General features: G+C 45.4%; 1 protein-coding gene across 2 annotated transcripts in view; it reads right to left on the bottom strand.

The window, feature by feature from the left end:
* mmp23ba (matrix metallopeptidase 23ba) overlaps positions 1 to 23,234 on the bottom strand; it is a 40,274-nt gene that overhangs the window by 5,496 nt on the left and 11,544 nt on the right. The window contains exons 3-7 of one of the 2 annotated variants that reach the window (XM_073032430.1): positions 18,805 to 18,941; positions 14,424 to 14,591; positions 13,364 to 13,528; positions 10,367 to 10,477; positions 9,465 to 9,591 (exon numbers count right to left, since the gene is read on the bottom strand). In XM_073032430.1, the coding sequence (XP_072888531.1) occupies positions 9,465 to 9,591; positions 10,367 to 10,477; positions 13,364 to 13,528; positions 14,424 to 14,591; positions 18,805 to 18,941 (708 nt within the window). The remainder of the gene's footprint in view (positions 1 to 9,464; positions 9,592 to 10,366; positions 10,478 to 13,363; positions 13,529 to 14,423; positions 14,592 to 18,804; positions 18,942 to 23,234) is intronic. The other variant, XM_073032431.1, reaches the window with a different exon arrangement.

Raw genomic sequence — 23,234 nt, 5'->3', positions numbered from 1 at the left:
TGTAATGGTACAGTGACACTGTAGTTTCCTTTGGGATAAATAAAGTATCTATCTTTGAAGCTGGTAACACTTGGGAACAGTGTGAAAGACTAGCCAAGCACAGAGGACTCTGGCAAGCTCCTGTCAGCGGCCTATGCTGCGTTAAGGGTGATGGGCTTAAGAAGAAGACAGGATGACTATGAATGATCGGGCCAAGTGGAGGGTGGATCCTGGAGGCTTAGTAGTGGGGCTGAGTGCAGCCAGCACTGAGTCTTGAATGAGAATGAGTCAGAATCAGTTTTATTACGACCAGGTGTCCCCACCTGTCCCTAGATGTCAGAGCTGGTTTTTTTCTACAATAAGTAACTGTTAGATAGGCACATGGATAATAGAAAAATGGAGGATTATGTAGGAGGGAAGATGCTAGGGAATCAATAGTTGCATCAATGGGGATAAGCAGGGCCCCAGTGGGACAGAGCTCTGTGTACTTGGCCTAGCTAGCTCAGACAGTAGGGCATGGGACTGTTAATACCAGGGTTGTGGGTTCGAGCCCCACGGTGGGCTCTGGTATTACAGTTCTTTATATAGCCAGCTGGTGGTGTAGTGGCATCGGCATCAGACTTCGAGGTGAATGGTCCCAAGCTCCCATCTGTGCTGGGATGAGCATCAAGCTAGCAATTCAGCTAAATAGTCAAATGCTACAGAAACTGCAAAAACGCTGCCCAATGTGCCACAAGGCATGAAAAGGAACAACAACTCTTCTAAAAGATTTATCCCAGCCGCATGTTACTTCTGCTGGAGGAGACCGTGTACCACATGTACATGGAGTGTGTGAGACTGCAGCTCCTTTTTGCATATCTGTATGGGTTGATAAGCAGCTTCTCACCTTCTGGTTACATTTTAGCCCCACCCTATTTATATACGGTCATCCAGTAAGGAGGGGGCATGGAGGGATGCGGATGTCCTTGTCAAATTGCTCCTGGGGCTGGCGAGATCAACCATCTGTGGGTCTTGGAAACGGGTGGTGGGAGGATCTGCCCAGGCAGACTGCCTAGCAATGTTTAGGGGATATGTTCATGCCTAGGTAAATATTGAGAAGGAACACACGCAATCCACGGCGACCATAGAGATGTTCCGGGACATTGGGATTCATGGGAAGGGGGGGGATGTTATTGCCATCATTGCCAGAGGTGGAAACATTTTAATTTAATGTGTAATGTCTATTTGTAGTGAAGTAATTGTGTTAGTCACTGGTTTGTATATATAGCACTGAATTTGTAATAAAGATATTCTGTATAAAAAAGTCTTTTGATTCCAGCACCAGTGGGATGAGACTACCCTCCAATGGGAACAGAATTTTAGTGAGAGTTCTGCTCTGAATCAGCAGGTGGCAGTGCTGTGCTGCCGGTGACTGTCGGGGAGCCAACGTCTCCTGAGGTGAGATTGGGATTATTAAAATCTTAGTGTTCAAGCAGAAAAGCCTGGAAACACAACGGGTCAGACAGAAAATGTAGGGAAAGAGATGGCGTTGAACAATTTAGACCGAAGAATTCTCTCCACAACTGCTGCCTGATTGGGTGAAGATTCACACACCTACAATGCACAACTTTAAACTAATGTGATAAATACAAGATTCTGCAGATGCAAAATGCTGGAAGGGCTTTGCAAGCCAGACAGCATCTATGGAGAGGGACAAACAGTTGACGTTTCAGGCTGACACCCTTCATCAGATCTCCAGCACCTTGTGTGTTGCCAGCTTCAGTAAAGGCCACAGTTTGTACCCTGAGAACACAGGTCTGCTTTCATGGTTGGCAGTGTTGATGTTATCCTTGCTGCTCAGTCTGAGATCTTACTGTTGGGAGTGACCATTCAGGAAAGTGTCAGTCTTCCTTGCTGTTCGCTACACCCCAATCTCACTGTCATCCACAAATTTACCGATCCACTTAACAACATTATCATTCAGATCATTGATGTACTGTAGATGACAAACAGAGGATCCAGCACTGATCCCTGTGGATCACCTCTAGTCACAGACCTCCAGTCAGAGAGGCAACCATCTATTACGACTTTCTAGTAGTTAATGTCAATTCCAATTTACTACCTCATCTTGAATGCTGAGCATCTAAACCTTCATGACCAACCTCCCATGAGGGATCTTGTCAAATGCTTTGCTAAAGCCCATGCAGACAACACGTACTGCCTTGTCTTCAACTTTCCTGGTAACTTCCTTGAAAAACTCTAAGATTGGTTAAGCATGACCTACCATGCACAAAGCCATGCTGACTATCCCTAATCAGTCCATATATATCCAAATACTCATATAGGTAGAGCCTTTAGAACACGTTCCAATAATTTTCTCATTACTTATGTCAGGCTCACTGGACTATAATTTCCTAGTTTATTTTTAGAGCCTTAAACAAGCGTAACAACATTAGCTAACCCCAATTTTTCACCTGTCGCTAAGGATATAGACCATAAGACATAGGAGCAGAATTAGGCCATTTGGCCCATTATGTCTGCTCCATCTTTCAATCATGGCTGATCTTTTTTTTCCCCCTCCTCAGCCCCATTCTCCAGCCTTCTAGGGCCCCTGCAATTTCTGTACGTCTCCCAGAGGGTCTGAGGGAATACCCTGTTAGGCCCTGGGTATTGATCCACCCAAGACAACAAACACCTCCTCCTCTGTGATCTATATAGGGTCCATGGAGTTGATGCTGCTTTGTCTCACTTCTATAGACTCTGTGTCCATCTCCTGAGTAGGTACAGATGCAAATAATTCATTTGAGCCCTTCTTTATTGGCTCCATGCATGGATTACCATTCTGATCTGACAATTTTGTCTCTACCAATTCTTATGCTCTTAACACATCTGTAGAATCCCTTAAGATTCTCCTCCACCTTGTCTGCTTGAACAACCTCATGCCTTCTTTTAGCCCTCCTGATTTCTTTCTGAAGTGTTCTCTTGTATTTCTACTCCACCAGCACCTCATTTGTTCCTACCTGCCTAAACCTGCTCCTTTTTTCTCTTAACCAGGTCTTCAATATCTTAAACCAGGGTTCCCTAAACCTTTTATCTTTGCCTTTTATTCTGACAGACACATACAAGCTTTGTACTCTCAAAATTTCACTTTTGAAGTCCTTTCACTTACCAAGTACTCCTTTGCCAGAAAACAAGCTGTCCCAATCCACACTAGCCAGATCCTTTCTGATACCATCAAACACGGCCTTTCTCCAATTTAGAATCTCAACACACAGACCAGACCTATCATAGAAAACCTACAGCACAATACAGGCCCTTCAGCCCACAATGCTGTGCCATTTATGTACTTACTTAAAAATTACCCAAGGAAATAGCCCTCTAGTTTTTAAGCTCCATGTACCTATCCAGCAATTTCTTAGAAGACCCTATCGTCTTTCTTCTACTCCACCACTGTCACTGGCAGCCCATTCCATGCACTCACCGCTCTGTGTAAAAAAACTTACGCCTGACATCTCCTCCGTACCTCCTTCCAAGCACCTTAAAACTGTACCTTCTCATGTTAACCATTTCAGCCCTGGGAAAAGCCTCTGACTATCCACATGATCAATGCCTCTCATCATTTTATACACCTCTATCAGGTCACCTCTCATCCTCTGTCACTCTAAGGAGAAAAGGCCGAGTTCACTCAACCTATTCTCATAAAGCATGTTCCTAATCCAGGCAACATCCTTGTAAATCTCCTCTGTACCCTTTCTATAGTTTCCACATCCTTCCTGTAGTGAGGTGACCAGAACTGAGCACAGTACTCCAAATGGGGCCTGACCAGGTCCCAAAGCAGCTTAAGCTTAGGTTACAGCCTAAGCAGCTGTAACATAACCTCTCAGCTCTTAAACTCATCCCCACGATTGATGAAGGCCAATGCACCATATACTTTCTTAACCACAGAGTCAACCTGCACAACAGCTTTGAGTGTCCTATGGACTTGGATCCCAAGATCCCCTTTTCCATATTTACTTTGGAACTAATGGTATTATAATCACTAGATGCAAAGAAGATTTCCTTCTTCATCTGGGTTGGTGGACAGTGTGAGGGGCTTCAGTTACACACCCGTACCACTTTCACGCCAGCCTAACTCCCACTCGTTCTCCACCTCACTCTAGATGGAATTAGACAGCACTGAGGAACAGGAAGTCAGGCACTTGTGCTTCCCACCCCTGTCCAACATCTGCCCAGTCACTACAGACCAGTAACTCGTATATTTTTATCTCTGTGGTTTGTGTGGTGCTGGATTGGTCACTGTAAACCTGCTGATTACTTAACATGGAGTTTACAATTCCAGCCAACACACACAGAGCTCTGGAGAAACCACAGATTTTGCTTATCTTGCCATCAGTCTGAGGAACTTGGCCATGCCAGACCACAGGCATGAACAGCCTGGAAACCTTTCTGATGAACCCATCATATAAAGCAAAACTAAGGTGCAATTTTCATGTCAGTGACATCATCTCAAATTGTTCTGAACACAGACTGGAGAATGTTGGAAGGAAACTCAAGGCCTATGGACTTTAAGTGCAAAGTGTTTCCATGAAACATAGGAGCAGAATTAGGCCATTCAGCCGTTAATAGAAGAACCAGGGATAACTAGAGACTAGTAAATCTTGTGTCAGTGGTAGGGAGTTACTGGAGAGAATTCTTAGGGATAGGATTCATGAGCATTTGGAAAACCATGGCTTAAATAGAGAGAGCCAGCATGGCTTTGTGCAGGGAAAGTTGTGTCTTACTAACTGGATTGAGTTTTTTAACAAGGTAATGAGGGTGATTGAAGGTAGAGCTATGGATGTTGTCTAAATTGATTGTATTAAGACGGTAGTAGTCAAAGGAACATATTCTAGCTAGAGAACTGTGATTAGTGGTGTTCCTCAGGCCTTTGCTGTTAAATGACATGGATAAAAATATAGTTGAGTTGGTTAGTAAGTTTGCAGATGATCCAAAAACTGGTGGTGGTGTGGATAGTGTAGAAGACTGACAAAGAAGACAGTGGGATATAGATCAGTTGCATATATGGGTGGAGAAATTGCAGGTGGAGTTTAAGCCAGCCAGTTGTGGAATGTGAAGTGCTGCATCAAATGTAAAGAGACAGTACACTGTTAACAGCAAGACCCTTAACGGTATTGATGAACAGAGGGATTTTGGGGTTCAGGTCCATAGCTCTCTGAAAGTGGCTGCAGAGGTTGATATGGTGGTTAAGAAGGTATAAAGCATGCTTGTCTTAATTAGTTGAGGCAGTGAGTTCAAAAGTCAGGAAGTTATGTTGCAGCTTTATAAAACTCCAGTTAGACTGCATCTGGAATATTGTATACAGTTCTGGTCACATTATAGGAAGGATATCAAGGCTTTTGAGAGTGTGCAGAGGAGATTTACCATGATGCTGTCTAGATTAGAGGGCATGAGCTATAACAAGAGGTTGGACAAACTTGGGTTGTTTTCTCTGGAGTGGTGAAGGCTGAGGGGAGATCTGATAGAGGTTTACAAGATTATGAGAGGCTTAGGTAGAGAATAGACATATTTTTCTCATTGTTGTCTAATACCAGAGGGCAAGCATTTAAGGTGAGAGGGGATAATTTCAAAGGAGATGTGAGGGGCAAGTTTTTTTTTTACACAGAGAGTGGTAGGTGACTGGAATGCACTGCCTGGGGTGATGGTGGTGGTGCATTCGATACTTTTAAGAGACATTTAGATAGGCACATGGATGTAACAAATTGGAGGGACATAGATATTTTGTAGACCAAGGAGATTAGCTGGCCAATTGATTTCTAATTTAATTAGCCTGACACAATATTGTGGGCTGAGGGACCTGTTCCTGTGTTGTACTATGTTCTATGAATACACTCCGCTTGATTGCAGAAGGACTTAGACAAACTGGAAGAATGGGGAAAAAAGTGGGAAATGGAATCCAGTGTTGGGAAATGTATGATAATGCATTTGTGAAAGAACAACAATACTGACAATTATTTAAGTAGGGAGAAGGTTCAAACATCAGAGGTGCAAAGGGACTAAGGAGTCCTCGTGCAAGGCTCCCAGAAGGTTAATTTACAGATTGAGCCTGTGGTAAAGAAGGCAAATGCAATGTTGGCATTTATTTCAAGGGGAATAGAATATAAAAGCAAGGAGATAATGCTGAGCCTTTATAAAACACTAGTCAGGTTGCACTTGGAGTTTTGTCAACAATGTTGGGTCCTATATCCCAGAAAGAATGTATTATCATTGGAGAGCGTCCAGAGGAGTTTTACAAGAATGATTCCAGGAATAAAGGGGATAATATATGCAGAGTGTTTGGCAGCTTTGGGCCTGTACTCACTGGAATTTAGAAGAATGCACGAGGATCTCATTGAAACCTATCAAACATTGAAAGAATTAGATAAGGTGGATGTGGAGAGGATGTCTTCTATGGTGGGTGTGTCCAGAACTGGAGGGCACAGCCTCAAAATTGAGGAGTGACATTTTAGAACAGATGCAAAGAGAATTTTTTTTTAGCCAGAGAGTAGTGAATCTATGGAATGCTCTGCTACAGACAGCAGTGGAGGCCAAGACCATGGGTATATTTAAAGCGAAAATTGATAGTTTCCTGATTGGTCAGGGCATCGAAGGTTATGGTGAGACGGCAGGTGTATGGGGTCGAGTGGGATCCAGGATCAGCCATGATGGAATGGCAGAGCAGACTGGATGGGTTGAATGGCCTAATTCTGCTTCTATGTGTTATGGTCTTGTTTGATTTATTTTCCCTCTCAACCCCATTCTCTTGCCTTATTCCTGTAATCTTTGATGCCCAGACTAGTTAAGAACCTATCAACCTCCACTTTAAATATACCCAATGATGTGGGCTCCATTGCTGTCTATGACAATGAATTCCACAGATTCACTGCCTTCTTCCACATTTCAGGTTTCAACTAAGAGCCCAATTTATCGAACTCCCTGAGGCTGATCGAAGCCATCTAGCCAATGGTAGCTACTCCACCACCATGCCCAGCACTAGCGGCTGAGCTACAGACACAGAGCCTGTTCTCTTCTGACTCAGGATATTAAGCCAGAGTGAACTTTATCAAGAAACCTCGTTCTTATTCATCCACTACTGAAGATATAACGGTGCACACTACAACACAGCACTGTTTGAGCGAAGCTTCCATGGACACATGACACCAGCAATGTCTGCAATTTAATCGTCTTAAAGCTCTGGTAAACAGATTACTTCCACAAGAGCAAGGCTGGCCTCATTCCTGGGCAATTTATTTCCAGATCTTTAAGCTGCAGTAATAATTTAGATAATAAGCATCTATTTAAATTAAACTGAGTGGTGAACAGAAGATCAAAATGCAAAGGCAGAGATTTAATTTCCAGACAAAGAATGGAGATCAGTAACATTTCCCAAGGAGAACTGGATATAGAACAGAGAACATTACAGTGCACTACAGGCCCTTCAGCCCACAATGTTGTGCTGACCTTTTAACCTACTCCAAGATCATAAGACCATAAGACATGGAAGCAGAAGTAGGCCATTCAGCCCATTGATTCTGCTCCACCATTCAATCGTGGGCTGATCCAATTCCTCCAGTCATCCCCACTCCCCTGCTTTCACCCCATACCCTTTGATACCCTGGCTAATCAAGAACCTACCTATCTCTGCCTTAAGTACACCCAGTGACTTGGCCTCCACAGTTGCTCGTGGCAACAAATTCCACAGATTTACCACCCTCTGACTAAAGCAATTTCACCACATCTGTTCTAAAAGGATTGACGTCTTGAAGTCGTGCCCTTTTGTCCTAGAGTTCTCTACTATGGGAAATAACTTTGCCATACCTAATCTGTTCAGGCCTTTTCACGTTCAGACTGTTTCTATGAGATCCCCCCTCATTCTCCTGAACCCCAGGGAATATAGCCCAAGAGCTGCCAGAAGTTCCTCATACGGTAACCCTTTCATTCCTGGAATCATAGCGTCATAGGAAGTCATTCCTACCTGTGGCCATCAAACTTTACAACTCCTCTCTCAGAGTGTCAGACACCCTGAGCTAATAGACTGGTCCTGGACTTATTTCTACTGGGCATGGTTAACTTATTATAATTTAATTATTTATGGTTTTATATTGCTATATTTCTTCAATATTCTTGGTTGGTGCGGCTGTAACAAAACCCAATTTCCCTCGGGATCAATACAGTATGTCTGTCTGTCTGTCATTCTTGGAAATCTTCTCTGAACCCTCTCCAATGTTGTTATATCCTTTTTAAAATAAGGAGCCCAAAACTGCACACAATACTCCAAATGTGGTCTCACAAGTGCCTTATAGAGCTTCAACATCTCAACATCACATCCCTGCCCTTATATTCTATACCTCTAGAAATGAATGCCAACATTGCATTTGCCTTCTTCACAACCAACTCACCCTGGAGGTTAACCTTTAGGGTATTTTGCACAAGGACTCCCAAGTCCCTTTGCATCTCTACATTCTGAATTCTCTCGGAATAATAGTCTGCCTGTTTATTTCTTCCACCAAAGTGCCTGACCATACACTTTTCAACATTGTATTTCATTTGCCACTTCTTTGCCCATTCCCCTAAACTCTCCTCAACACTACCTGTTCATTCAACTATCTTTGTATCATTGGCAAATTTTGCCACAAATCCATTAATACCATCCTTGGGATTATCAATCTTGGGCCGGCTGGTTGTGTAGTGACATCAGCACTGGACTTCGAGGCAGATGGACCCGAGTTCAAATCCGGCCAGGTTCCAGCCTGGGCAGCAGCGGTATCTGCGCGGAGAGATCCAGCCAGGCCCCAACCTGGGCAGTAGCAGTAGCAGAGAAAGGCCCGGCAATCTACTTCCGCATCTTGCCATGAAAACACTATGGACAACGACACTATCCATAGGGTTGCCATGAGTCATCAATGACTCAACGGCACTCAACAACAACAAAATCTATCCCTCCCACATAACCCTCCATTTTTCTATCATCCTTGTGCCTATCTAAAAGTCTCTTAAATCTCCCAACCAGCAGCACATTTCATGTATCCACCACTCTGTGTAAAAATCTCATCTCCGCCATCCTCCCTGTACTTTTGTCCAAACACATTAAAATTATGCTGGCTTGATTTAGCCATTTCTGCTCCAGGAAAAAGTCTAACCAAATGTTAAGAAATACTGAATTGATTGATTTCATCTGAATAGTAGTGGATTTGGTGCCCTGGAGTCATCCCCAAAGATTAAGAGTCTCTGTCTTCTGGTTTGAAACCCTCTGCAGAAATTACTTGCAATGGAGAAGCATACAGAGGAACGAACAACTGTTTTCACACCCAGTGCCTGGGAAAGACCATTAGAGCCAATAGAGTTATGATCACTAGTTTGTGCTTGAACGGAGTGAAGGCATCTTTACCTGCAGTCCCCTGAGCCTGTCTTATTGCCCAGAATGGAATTAAATGAAGATGAAGTATGAAAATGAAGCACATTACACTTACTGCAATGTTCCCTTCTTATGGGCAATCTTTTGTCCACAACGAACTGTCACCTTTCTTCCTTTGGGAACTCGCTTGACCTTGGTCCTGGGAGGAATAGGTGTGGGAGGAATGGTAGGAACAGGCGGGTCTGCAGAACAAAAATGTTTACAATTAGGTTATTTCTAACTTCTAATTTCATAAACTCACTTTCAAATCAACATTCAACTCACGGGTGGGGAGCGTGGGAGATGGAGGATCACATACAGTTTAAACAAATCTCCAGTAAACTCCAAGATAGTTTGCTGTGTTCAGTAGTGGGTGCAGTTTGTGATGACACTGTGTCTGATCTAATCAAATCACCAGAAATGTAATCACTGTGTGGTAACTCTTTCACGTCTGCTACCCCTTCAATGGTCAAGAGGTTCACGAAAATTGGCCCAGGAATGAAAGGGTTGACATATGAGGAGCATTTGATGGCTCTGGACCTGTACTTGCTGGAGTTTAGGAAAATGAGGGGTATCTCATTAAAAATTGAAAGGCCTAGATACAGTGAATGTGGAGAGGACTTTTCCTATGGTCTAGGACCAGAGGGCACAGAGTCAGAATAGAGGGACATCCATTTAGAACAGCAGAGGAGGAATTTCTTCAGCCAGAGGGTGGTGAATCTATGGAATTCATTGCCATGGATGGCCGTGGAGGCCAAGTCATTGGATATATTTAAAGTGGAGGTTGATTGGTTCTTGATCAGTCAGGGTGTCAAAGGTTACATGGAGAAGGCAGGAAAATGGGGTTGAGGGGGGATAATAAATCAGCCATGTTTGAATGGCAGAGTTATTCCTAACACAATGAAGTGAAGTCACTGTGGCACAGCACAGAGAGCAGAGAGCTGGTGACTGAACACTGACAGACCCATAACACCGTACCTCTGCAGAAGTTACAACTGTACGGACAATGCTTCATCATTAATGCATGACGACTTTCACAGAAACCATTCTGTGCCCAGGAAGGGCATTCATCCAGTCTGTCCAGGCAACCTTCAATTAGAGAATAGTCACAGTTCAGTACGAGCTCCCCAACTTGCTGCACATCCTGGCCTTGTACTTCACTGCTGGCTCTGTACTTAGCCGCAGAACTCAGAGTCTGCATTGATATATTGATCTCCTCCTGCCCTCAATGTGGAACCTCTGTCACCACGACTGTCCCAGGTGTCTATAGCAGCAAGTAAAAGGTTCAAAGTTCAAAACAAATTTATTATCAAAATACATATATGTTACCATATACTACCCTGAGATTCATTTTCTTGCACCGTTTCCAAAGGCAGTGGAGAATGCAAAGCTTTCTTTGAATATGATTTGAGGAATGAAAGGCAGACATCCTACCCTGCAAAAACTCATTTCAGGGAGGTAGCACCATCAACTTGTGGGAGAGTCCCGGAACTTCTGGGAGAGGTGGGATGTCTGCAATAGAGTAGCTCCTTTGTGGTGAACTACATATACCTGTCTGGACGCGCCCCTCTGCTGACTGCTCCTGTGGCTCCTCCCACAGACCCCTGTAGAAAGGCGGTTGGAGGCACTGCTCCCTCCCTCAGTCTCCAGGATGTTGTGTGGTGGCCTCTTGCTACTAATCGTGGTCTCTTGCAGCTAATAAAAGCCTATCGTTCGCCTCCCGTCTCCGAGAGTTATTGATGGTGCATCATCCTTAGCAGCTAGCTAGCTAGTTTAAATAATGTTGGCTATGCTAATGAATGAATGACACCTGTTAAACTCACCTCAACATGTCTTTTACATTTTAACCCACCATGGGCAATAGAAAAGTCACTGTTGCAAACAGTGCAGCGAGCAACACTCATTATTTTTGACCCTTATTAGGCAGGGGTGTAGTCTGGGGTGAAGTACGTTTTATATTTTCTTTTTTTGGAACCTCTCCCTCTCTCTTTAAAAACAAATCAATTTCCAGGATATTGTATATAATTTGTGGGCATCAGGGAGCCGCTATAAGTATGCGGGACACTCCCGGATCTTCCGGGAGAGGTGGTATGTCTGGAAAGGGTTAACATATGAGAAGTGTTTGAAGGCTCTGGGCCTGTACTCGCTGGAGAGGGATGGTCTCATTGAAACTTATTAAATATTGGAAGGCCTAGATAGAGTGGATGTGGAGAGGATGTTTCCTATACTGGGGGAGTCTAGGACCAGAGGGCACAACCTGAGAATAAAGGGACAACTATTTAGCCAGAGGGTGGTGAATCTGTGGAATTCATTGCCACGGGTGCCTGTGGAGGCCGAGTCTTTGAGTATATTTAAAGGTTGATAGGTTCTTGATTAGTTAAAACTATAATCAGATATTGTAAGAGCACAGATCCCATCAGTGAATCACATCTGTGGGATTTACAGCACAGCACAGGCTATTTGGCCCATCTAGTCATGTTACAGTTCATTTTTTAAAAAACAGCAATAGTTTGGTGACTGGAGACAGAGCACAATGGTGGATGAATAAAATTAGTAAATTGGCTTATTATTGTCAAATGTACCAAGGTAGAGTGGAAAACATTTTGCATGTTATCCAGACACATCCTTTCTTCAGATCAGTGCACTGAGGTAGTTCAAGGGAAAACAAGAGTAAAATGGTTTACCAAGATAAGGTTCACCAGGATGCTGCCTGGATTAGAGAGTAGAAGCTCTAAGGAAACCTTGTGTTGCTTTTCTTAAAGTGCCAGAAGTTGAGGAGAGGTGTGGATAGGATAGGCCGTCAGAATCTTTCCCCCAGGGTAGAAATGTCAAACACCAGAGGATGTACTTTTAAGTGGAGTGTAGGGGAATTTTAAAGTGACGTGAGGGTCAAGTGTTTTTACACAGAGAGTGATAGGTACCTGGAATGGGTGACCAGGGTACAGAGTGGGTACACATAGTTTGGTGGTGTTTAAGAGGTTTTTAGACAGACCATAACCAGGTAGAATGAGAGGCCTAGAATCAAACTCATACTAGTGTGGTAACAGTGGGGTAGAAACTGGCCTTGAGCCTGGTAATACGAGCTTTCGGGCTTTTGTATCTTCTGACCGGTGGAAGAATGGAAAAGAGAGAGTGTCGGGGGTGGGTGGTGTCTTTGATTAAACTGGCTGCTTTACTGAGACAGTGAGAAGTGTCGACTGAGTCCATGGAGGGGAGGTTGGTCTGTGATGTCCACAACCTTCTGCAGATTCTTGCAGTAGGCATGGATGTTGTGGGACAAAGGACTTAAATTCTCCCCTCATGAGAAGCAGCTTCACACCTTCACCAACCTTTGGAGATGGACGTTTCTGCTGAACCCCACATCAGTGATGCCCAGTGTGTTGTGTTTGTTTCTCTACAGTGCAGAGCAAAGACTTGTCCTAATCCCTCCTCTCCAGTAGCTGGGCAGTGAGGACGGGGAGTTTTGGGAAATTGTGGGTGGATCCAGAGCTTTAAATTACAATCCCAAATCCCTGCCTCCAGAGTTCATCGCCAAAGAAGAAAACTCCTTGGCCACAGGGTTCTCCCTTCACAAGGAAGCAGAGCAGAGCACAGCGTGGTAGTGTAACGGTATGATGGTCTGGTGGCCCGGGTACGATTCGCACTGCTGTCAGTGAGGAGTTTGTACATTCTGCCCGTGTCTCCGGTTTCCTCCCACATCCCAAAGACATATGGGCGGTGTTTGGTTGGTGCAGGCTCGTTGGGCAAGAATGGCCTGATACTATGGTGCATTATTAAATAAATAATTAAAATGACAGTGATGTAAGAAACAGGAACTTGTAGCTGGCTCATAACCATTTGATACTGGGGCAACGCTGGGAACCCAGAAACAATCGGTGAGGAGAACAGGAGATTGTGGAAGGAGTGGCCCGCTATCTCAGGCCCTACAAACAGAATGAAACCTCATCACCCTCACGCAACGGAGCATCATCTCACCATAAAGCCTCCAGATGCCCCACATGTCGTCCTGGGTGATTTGGTCCTTTCCCAGTAGAGTGGCATTTCTGTTCATAATTGCATTCGAATTCTGTGAGTGCATTAGACCGAGGCTGTGTCCAATCTCATGGGCAGCCACATGTACCAGGTCAGTCAGCCACACCACTGCAATAGAGATCACAGTCACGCCGTCAGTCAGAGTCTGAGGACACGGGCTCCTGGTGCTCCCACAACTTCAGATTCACACACAATGTCACTACTCAGCAACGTAGCCATCCAGCGTCTGGACTAGGTCTACAGAGGCACCAGTTTGAATTCTATCACAGCCACTGGGGTAGCCGGATTCAATTAATTAATTAATTAATTAAATGAAAATTTATTAAATATCAGTTACAGTTAATTAATTCTATGTTTTATGTAAATAATTTGTTATGAAAAGACTAGCATCAATAAGGAAATTACAAACCTATTAGATAATCAGAAACTTTTCTATTTCATTCCTCCTTAATGGAATCAGCCTTACTCTCCCCCACCAAGACGCAACTCCAAACCCATGGCAATGACCTGGGGATGGGCCCCAGTGACACCCACATCTGTGATGCAAGACGAAGAGGGTCAGCAGCTTTAAATGCCTCGATGTTATCATTACAGACAATCTGTAGCAATGCTATATCCCTTGATTGAGGCCGTCAACAGTGGTTGTTTATTAATTACATCTGAACAAGTAACAACAGATGAATGATTAAACATCCTGTAGAGTCAGATACCGGCTCCTCAGCTATCTAGTCCACGCCAAAGTGTTATTCTGTTGTCCCGTCAACCTGCACCCAGACCTTAGCCCTCCACAGCTCTACCATCCATGTTCCCATCCAAACTTCTCTTAAAATTGGAAATGAGTCAGTAACCCTCAACAACACAGTGAACAGAACCTCGGTAACTCTCACCGACACAGTGAACAGAACCTCAGTAACTCTCACCAACACAGTGATCACCAGAGCTGAATTCACTACCAAAGTGTAACAGGTAGCATTTTCAAACATCTGTAATGTCACAGACTCACCTTTCTTCCAGCTGAAACGGGTTTTTCCCAATATCCAGTGCTCATAGTCATCAAAATGGATTTCTCCATTGGTTGGGAAGAAAGCATGTGCCAATTCTCCCGTTATTCCATCAAAACATGGATGCGAAGGAATCTGCAGGCAATCGGTGTGATTTATGGAATAAAATCCTGTAAAAGCAGATGACAGTGTTAATATCATCTAATTAGGGAACACCATTGGGGAGAGAGGGGTACAGGGGAGTGTGGGGACGGGAAAGAGAAACAGGGGAAGAGAGAAGGGGGGAGGAGTGGGGGAAATGGGACAGGAAGGGGAGAGGAGTGAGAGAAGGGTAAAGGGAAGAGTCAGGGAGGGAATTGGGAAAAGGAGATGGGAAAGGAGAGAGGAATGGGTGGGGTAGGGAAAGGGAAAGGCGAGTGGAGTGGGAGAGGAGAGGTAATGTGGAAGGGAGTTGGGGAATGGGGACGGGGAAGGGAGAGGGGATAGGAGTGGATGCAGGGGAAGTGAGAGCTGAGGGCAAAAGGAGAAGAGAGAGGGAAGAGCAGTGGGGGGAGGAAGAAGGGGGAGGGGAGTGGGGAGGGGAATGGGGGAGAGTGTGGGTGGGGGCAGGGAAAGGGAGAGGTGTGGGGGTGGGGAAAGGGAAAAAAGAGGAGAGGAGTAGGGGAGTGGGAAAAGAGGAGGAGAGGAGTGGGGGAAGAGGAAAGTGGAACAGAGTGGGGGGGGGGTCCGGTGGAAGAGAGTGAGTGGAGGGGGAAGATGGAAGAGAAGGGGGAAGGGAGAGAGGAAAGGAGATGGAGTAAGGAGAGGGGAGAGGAGTGGGGAGGGGGAGGGAAAGAACCATAAGAAATTAAGATATAGGAGCAGAATTAGGCCATTCAGCCCATTGAATCTGCTCCACCATTCTACCATGACTGATCCTGGATCCCACTCAACCATAAACCAGCGTTGTCACCACATCCTTTGATGTCCTGACCAGTCAGGAAACTATTAGCTTCTGCTTTAAATATACACAAGGAATTGGCCTCCACTGCCGTCTGTGGCAGAGCATTCCACAGACTCACTACTCTCTTGGCTAAAAAAAATTCCTCCTTACCTCTGTTCTAAAAGGTCTTCCCTCAATTTTGAGGCTGTGCTCTCTAGTTCTGAATACCCCCATCATAGGAAACATCTCTCCACATCCATCCTATCTAGTCCTTTCAACATTTGGTAGGTTTCAATGAGATCCCCACACATTCTCCTAAATTCTAGTGAGTACAGGCCCAAAGCTCCAAACACTCCTAATATGTTAACCCTTTCATTGCTGAAATCATCCTTGTGGACTTCCACTGGACTCACTCCAATGACAACACATCCTTTCTGAGATATGGGCCCAAAACTGTTGACAATACCCCAATTGTGGCCTAACTAGTGTCTTATAAAGGCTCAACATTATCTCCTTGCTTTTATATCCTATTCCCCTTGAAATAAATGCCAACATTGCATTTGCCTTCTTTACCACAGATTCAATTTGTAAATTTACCTTCTGGGAGTCTTGAACGAGGACTCCTAAGTCCCTCTGTACCTCTGATATTTGAATTTTCTCCCTATTTAGATAACAGTCCGCACTATTGTTCCTTTTACCAAAATGCATTATCATACATTTCCCAACACTGTACTCTATCTGCTACTTTTTTGCCCATTCATTCAATTTGTCTAAGTCCTGCTGCAATCAAGTCAAGTCAAGTCACTTTTTATTGGCCTTTTGACCATAACTGCTGGTACAGTACACAGTAAAAACAAGATGTTTTTCAGGACCATGGAGCTACATGAAACAATACAAAAACTACACTGAACTACATAAAACAACACAAAAACTACACTAGACTACAGACCTACCCAGGACTGCATTAAGTGCACAAAACAGTGCAGGCATTACGATAAATCATAAACAAGACAATAAGCACAGTAGAGGACAGTAAGTTGGTGTCAGTCCAGGCTTTGGGTATTGAGGAGTCTGATGGCTTGGGGAAGATGTCAGTCCAGGCTTTGGGTATTGAGGAGTCTGATGGCTTGGGGGAAGAAGCTGTTACATAGTCTGGTCGTGAGAGCCCGAATGCTTCAGTGCCTTTTCCCAGGTGGCAGGAGGGAGAAAAGTTTGTATGAGGGGTGCATGGGGTCCTTCATAATGCTGTTTCCTTTGTGGATGCAGCGTGTAGTGTAAATGTCCGTGATGGTGGGAAGAGAGAACCCGATGATCTTCTCAGCTGACCTCACTATCTGCTGTAGGGTCTTGTGATCTGAGATGGTGCAATTCCCAAACCAGGCAGTGATGCAGTTGCTCAGGATGCTCTCAATACAACCCCTGTAGAATGTGATGAGGATGGCAGGTGGGATATGGACTTTCCTCAGCCTTCGCAGAAAGTAGAGATGCTGCTGGGCTTTCTTTGCTATGGAGCTGGTGTTGAGGGACTGGGTGAGATTCTCTGCCAGGTGAACACCAAGAAATTTGGTGCACTTAACGATCTCTACCGAGGAGCCGTCGATGTTCAGCGGAGAGTGGTCGCCCCCTGCCCTCAGTGTGCATTGTTTCCTCAAAACTACCTGCCCCTCCTCCTATCTTCATATCATCCGCAAACTTTGCCACAAAGCCATCACTTCCATTATCCAAACCACTGACAAACAATGTGAAAAGTAGCGGTCCCAATATGGACCCCTGCGGAACACTGCTAGTCACTGGCAGCCAATCAGAAAAGACCCCTTTTACTCCCACTCACTGCCTCCTGCTTGTCAGCCATCCCATTATCAAAGCCAGTATCTTCTCTGTAACACTATAGGATTTTATCTTGTTAAGCAGCCTCACATGTTGCCCTTTATCAAATGCCTTCCAAAAATCCACTCTCTCTCCTTTGTCTACTCTGCTTGTTACTTACTCAAAAGACTAATAGATTTGTCAGGCAAGATTTCCTTTGACAGAATCCCTGCTGACTTTGACTTATTTTAGGACAAAAGGGCACAGCCTCGGGATAGAGGGGCATCCATTCAAAACAGAGATGCGGAGAAATTTTGTTAACCAGATTGTGGTGAATTTATGGAATTTGTTATCACAGGCCAGGTTGTTGGGTGTACTTCAGGCAGAGATTGATAGGTTCTTGATTGAACATGGCATCAATTGTTATGGGGAGAAGGCCAAGGAGTGGGGCTGAGGAGGGAAAAAAGGATCAGCTATGATTGAATGGTGGAGCAGACTTGATGGGCCAAATAGCCTAATTCTACTCCTGTGTTTTATTTAGTCAATTCCTGACAAAGCCACATTGCCTTCCTGTCTATCCTTTCGATACAAACAACATCCTTTGTGCTAAACTCCCAAGGGAGAGGGGAAAGGAGTGGGTGAGGAGTAAGGGATAAGAAAGAGGGCAGAGGAGTGGGGAGGGAGAGGAGTTGGGGGAAAAGGGGAAGGCAGAGGGAGAAACATGGGGGAAGGAAAGAGGGAAGGGAGAGCGGAGAGGGGTTGGGGGAGAGGAAGGGGATAGGTGAGAGTAGTGGATGAGGGGGAAGGAAGAGGAGAGAGGGGAGAGAAGTGAGGTAAGGGGAGGGAGAAGGGGAAAGGGAGAGGAGTGGGTGGGAGGGAATGGAGAGGGTGGGGAGGAGTGGGGAGAGGAAACAGAGGGGAGAGGAGTTGGGGAAGGGGCAAAAGGAGTGGAGAGAGGAATGGGGGAGGGGCAAGCGGGACAGGGAGGGTAGGAGTGGGAGAGGGGAGAGTTGTGGATGGGAAGGAGTGGGGAGGGGGAGGGAAGAGAGGAATGGGGAGGAGGGGCCTGGGAAGGGGAATGAGTGGGGAGGAGGGGAGTGGGGGGAGGGGAGTCAGGTGAGGAGTGGCAAGGAGGGGAGTGGGGGGAGGGGAGTCAGGTGAGGAGTGGCAAGGAGGGGGCTGGGGAGAAGGGGGAAGGTGAGTGCAGATGGTCAAAGAGTGGGAGGAGGAGAATGAGCAGGGGAATGGGGTGTAGAGTGGGGAGGAGGAGGGAGTGGGGAAGAGGGGAGTGTGGAGGGGAGAGGGGAGTGAGGACAGGAGGAGAGTAGGGAGGAAGGGAATGAGCAGGGGAATGGGGATGGGAATGGGAAGAGAAGTCGGGTGAGGAGTGGCGAGGAGGGGGGTGGGGAGAAGGGAGAAGGTGAGTGTGGAGGGGAGTGAGGAGAGGAGAAGAGTGGGAAAGAGGGGAGAAGAATGGGGAGGAGGGGTCAGGGGAGTGGTGATGAGGAGAGTGGGGTCAAGGGGAGTGGGGTTGAGGGAGTTGGAGGGGAGGGGAAGGGAGATGTGATTAACTGAAGAGAGTTGAACTGGTTTGATTAATTTGCTGAACTGTGGTAAATACCTTTACATCTACCCTTTGAACAAAGCAAACTCACCTATTTTAATATCAGCGTTGACATCAGGAGGAACCTCAGTAAAATTGAAAGGGGAAATATTACTCCACATTTGAAAAGCATCTGCGATCCCCTTCTTTGTGTCCTCTTCGTTCATTGTCTTTGGAAAGGATAAAATTCTGTGGAGAGAGACATGATTCCTGAATCAATGGGAGAGTGAATAGACTTCACGTGGGGAACCATCCCCTGCGAAAGGAACCTGATTCCTCTGCGGCTCCCAACCTTGCCAGAAGAACAGGGCCAGGGTGAGACCATTCAGCCCTCTGACACCCATGTTTTCCCACATGATCACATTCCTTTCCCATGGATGAAGTTCCACTTTTCAGACTTTACCTCCAGATCCAGAATGAAAGAAATGGAAAGACCATAAGACTAGGCCATTCAGCCCATCAAGTCTGCTCTGCCATTCCATCATGGCTGATCCCAGATCCCACACAACCCCACACACCTGTATTCTCACTATATTCTTTGATGCCCCGACTGATCAGGAAACTCTCAACTTCCACTTTAAATATACTCACAGACTTGGTCTCCACTGCAGTCCGTGGCAGAGAATTCCTCAGATTCACCACTCCTCAGCTAAAAAAATTCCTCCTTACCTCTGTTCTAAAAGGTTGTCCTTCAATTTTGACGCTGTGCTCTCCAGTTCTGGATACCCCCACCATAGGAAACATCCTCTCCACATCCACCCTATTTAGTCCTTTCAACATTCAGTAAGTTTCAATGTGATCCCCACGCATTCTCCTAAATTCCAGTGAGTACAGACCCAAAGCTGCCAAATGCTCCTCATATGTTAACCCTTTCATTCCTGGAATCATCCTTGCAAACCTCCTCTGGACTCTCTCCAATGCCAACACATCTTTTCTGAGATATAAGCCCAAAAGAGTTGCCCTCACAGGAGGAGGAACCGCGTGTTCATGCAAAGTTCAAAGTTAACTTTATTATCAAAGTATCTAAGTGTCACCACATACAGCACTGAGATTCAATTTCCTGCGGACATTCACACATAAAAGAACAAACCACCTCCAACCTTCTGGCTGCATCCCAGGACTGGGAATGTTACAGGGTCAAAGAGCACAGCAACAGACCATTTGGCCCATCTCATCCATGGCAACAAGATGTCTGTCTGACCTACTCCCATTTGCCCACATTTGGTCCATCTCTCTCTAAACCTTTCCTCACTGTCTACCTGTCTTTTAAATGACCACCTCCTCATTCTACACAGCCACCACCCTCTGTGTGGAAATCTTTTTCCTCAGGTCCCTTACAAACCTTTCCCTTCCCAACCTGAAAATGAATCTCAAGGTAGCATAGGGTAGTCTTGTTGTGAGCGGCCATTGTGTGAGTAGGTCAGGGTTAGAGTGGCTTTGATTCATCGGGCTCCGGTGAATTCCTAATAGTTCATTCCTTGTCTGTTAGGGCTGTGTAGCGTACTGAGAATGGCTCCAGGGGCAGTGTTTTGTACTCTGTGAGAGATGTGGGAAGAGTTGCAGCTCCTGAGAGAACTTACTAAGGAACTGGAGCTGCTGCTTGATGACCTTTGACTCATACAAGAAAATGAGGAGGTGAGAGGCAAGAGCTACAGGGATAGTCACCCATAGGTTGCAACCCCGTGGCCATTCCTCTCAGTAATAACTATACAACTTTGGATACTGTTGAGGGTGATGACCTACCGAGTTGGGGGGAGAGGAGCCACAGTGACTGGGTCTTTGGCACTGAGTCTGGTGCTGTGGCTCAGAAGAGAAGAGAGGTGAAGATGACTGCAGTGGTGATAGGAGATTCCATAGTTAAGGAACAGAGATGAGATTCTGTGGGCGTATTAATAGAGACACAGATGGTATGTTGCCAAGTCAAAGATATCTTGGACTGGGTCCATAGCATTCTAAAGGGGGAGGGGAGGATGAGTAGCAGAAATCTTGGTGCATATTGGCACCAATGACACGGTAGACAAGGTGAGGAGGTCCTGAAGAGAGATTTTAGGGAGCTAGGTAGAAAGCCGAAATGCAGGACCTCCAGGGTAGTAATCTCTGGATTGCTGCCTGTGCCACATGCCAGGAAGGGTAAGAATAGGATGAGTTGGCAGATGAATGAGTGGCAGAGGAATTGGTGCAGAAGGGTTCAGAGTTATGGATCATTGGGATCTCTTCTAGGGAAGTTATGACTTTATGACTTGTACAAAAGGGACGGGTTACACCTGCACCCAAGGGGGACCAATAGCCTTGCAGGCAGGCTTGCTGTAGCTGCTTGGGGGGGTTTAAACTAATTCAGCAAGGGATGGGAACTGGAGTGATAGTGCTGAGGATAAGGCAGTTGGTTGAGAAAGGCAATCTGTAGTGAGACTCCTAGCAAGGAGAGGCTGATGACAGGGCAAAATTGCAGTCAACAGGATGAGTTGCAATGTAAAGGCAGACAAAATCCAAAGGAGTGAATAAGGGACTGAAGGTGTTATATTTGAATACACACAGTATACAGAATAAGGTCAATGAATTTGTAGAACAGTTCAGATTGGTATGTATGACATTGTGGGCATTACTGGATTGTGGCTGAAAGAAGATTATATCATAGCTGGGAGGTTAATGTCCAAAGATAGATAGATTGATAGATACCTTATTGATCCCAAAGGAAATTACAATGTCCCAGAAGTATTACAAGTGCATGGATATACAAATATTAGAAGAGAAGCAAGAAAGAATAACAGTAAGTTACCTTAAAAATAAGAAGTAATAGATTTACAAGTCAAAGATTACAAAATCACCTCCCTGTCTACAGGTTAACTTGTTATAGAGCCTAATGGTTGAGGGTAAGAATGACCTCATATAGCGCTCTTTGGAGCAGCGCAGTTGTCTCAGTCTATTACTAAAAGTGCTCCTCTTTTTTGCCAAGGTGACATGCAGAGGGTGAGAAACATTGTCCAGAATTGTCAGGATTTTCCAGAGGGTACTCTGTTCTACCACAGCCTCCAGTGTGTCCAGTTTGACTCTTATAACAGACAGCCTGTCTAATCAGTTTATTGAGCCTGTTGGCATCACCCGTGTTGATGCCATTTTCCTAGCACATCACCACATAGAATCTTATACTAGTGATAACAGACTGGTAGAACATGTGAAGGAGAGGCCTGCATACTCCAAAGGACCTCAGTCTCCTCGGGAAGTAGAGGTGGCTCTGGCCCTTCTTGTACACACACCCTGTGTTGGTGCTCCACTCAAGTCTGTTATCCAGGTACTTGTAGGTCCTCACCACATCCATGTCCTCACAATCAATAGTAACAGGGAGCAGTGCAGGCTTAGGCTTCCTAAAATCCATCATCATCTCCTTTGTCTTGCTGATGTTGACCTGCAGATGATTCAGCTTGCACCATTTGACAAAGTCCTCCACCAGGGCCCTGTATCCATCCTCTTGTCTATTGCTGAGTCATCAGAGAATTTCTGCAGATGACATGGCTCAGTGTTGCATCTAAAGTCCGAGGTCTCTATTCATTGGAGCGTAGAAGGTTGAGGGGGGATTTGATCGAGGTATTTAAAATGTTGAGAGGGATAGATAGAGTTGACGTGAATAGGCTGTTTCCATTGAGAGTAGGGGAGATTCAAACGAGAGGACATGATTTGAGAGTTAGGGGGCAAAAGTTTAAGGGAAACACGAGGGGGTATTTCTTTACTCAGAGAGTGATAGCTGTGTGGAATGAGCTTCCTGTAGAAGTAGTAGAGGCCAGTTCAGTTGTGTCATTTAAGGTAAAATTGGATAGGTATATGGATAGGAAAGGAGTGGAGGGTTATGGGCTGAGTGCGGGTAGGTGGGACTAGGTGAGATTAAGAGTTCGGCACGGACTAGGAGGGCCGGAATGGCCTGTTTCCGTGCTGTGATTGTTATATGGTTATATGGTTATACAGGGTAAACAGGAAGGGAGCCAATACAGTCCCCTGCGGGGTCTCAATGCTGCTTATAGCCATGTCTGACACACAGTCTGAAGCTGTACAAACTGCGGTCTGCCAGGCAGACAGTCCATTATCCAGGATACAATGGAAGTGCCAATCTGCATTGAACAGAGCTTCTCCCCAGCAATGAGGGCTGTATGGTGTTGAAGGCAGATGAGAAATTGAAAAACAAGATCCTCACAGTGCTGCCCTGATTATCCAAATGGGAGTAGGTTCTGTTCAACATGGTTGACTCCAACATGCTCCTGGTAGGCAAACTGCAGGGGATTGAGGGCTGATCTGACCAGAGCCAAGACTAATCTCTAGGGTCTTCATGCTGTGTGAAGTCAAGGCCACCGGACGGTAGTCATTCTAGACTTTTGGTTGGCCCTTCTTGGGTACTGGAACCGCACATGAATTTTTTCACACAGTCAGAACCCTTTCCAGGCTTAGTCTCAGATTGAATATGTGCTGCAGAACTCCACACAGCTGCTCAGCACA

The sequence above is a fragment of the Hemitrygon akajei genome, chromosome 29 (assembly GCF_048418815.1).
Source record: "Hemitrygon akajei chromosome 29, sHemAka1.3, whole genome shotgun sequence".
NCBI classification, from domain to species: domain Eukaryota; kingdom Metazoa; phylum Chordata; class Chondrichthyes; order Myliobatiformes; family Dasyatidae; genus Hemitrygon; species Hemitrygon akajei.
The sequence above is the reverse complement of the archived record's forward strand: the minus strand, read 5'-3'. Positions and strand labels throughout refer to the sequence as shown.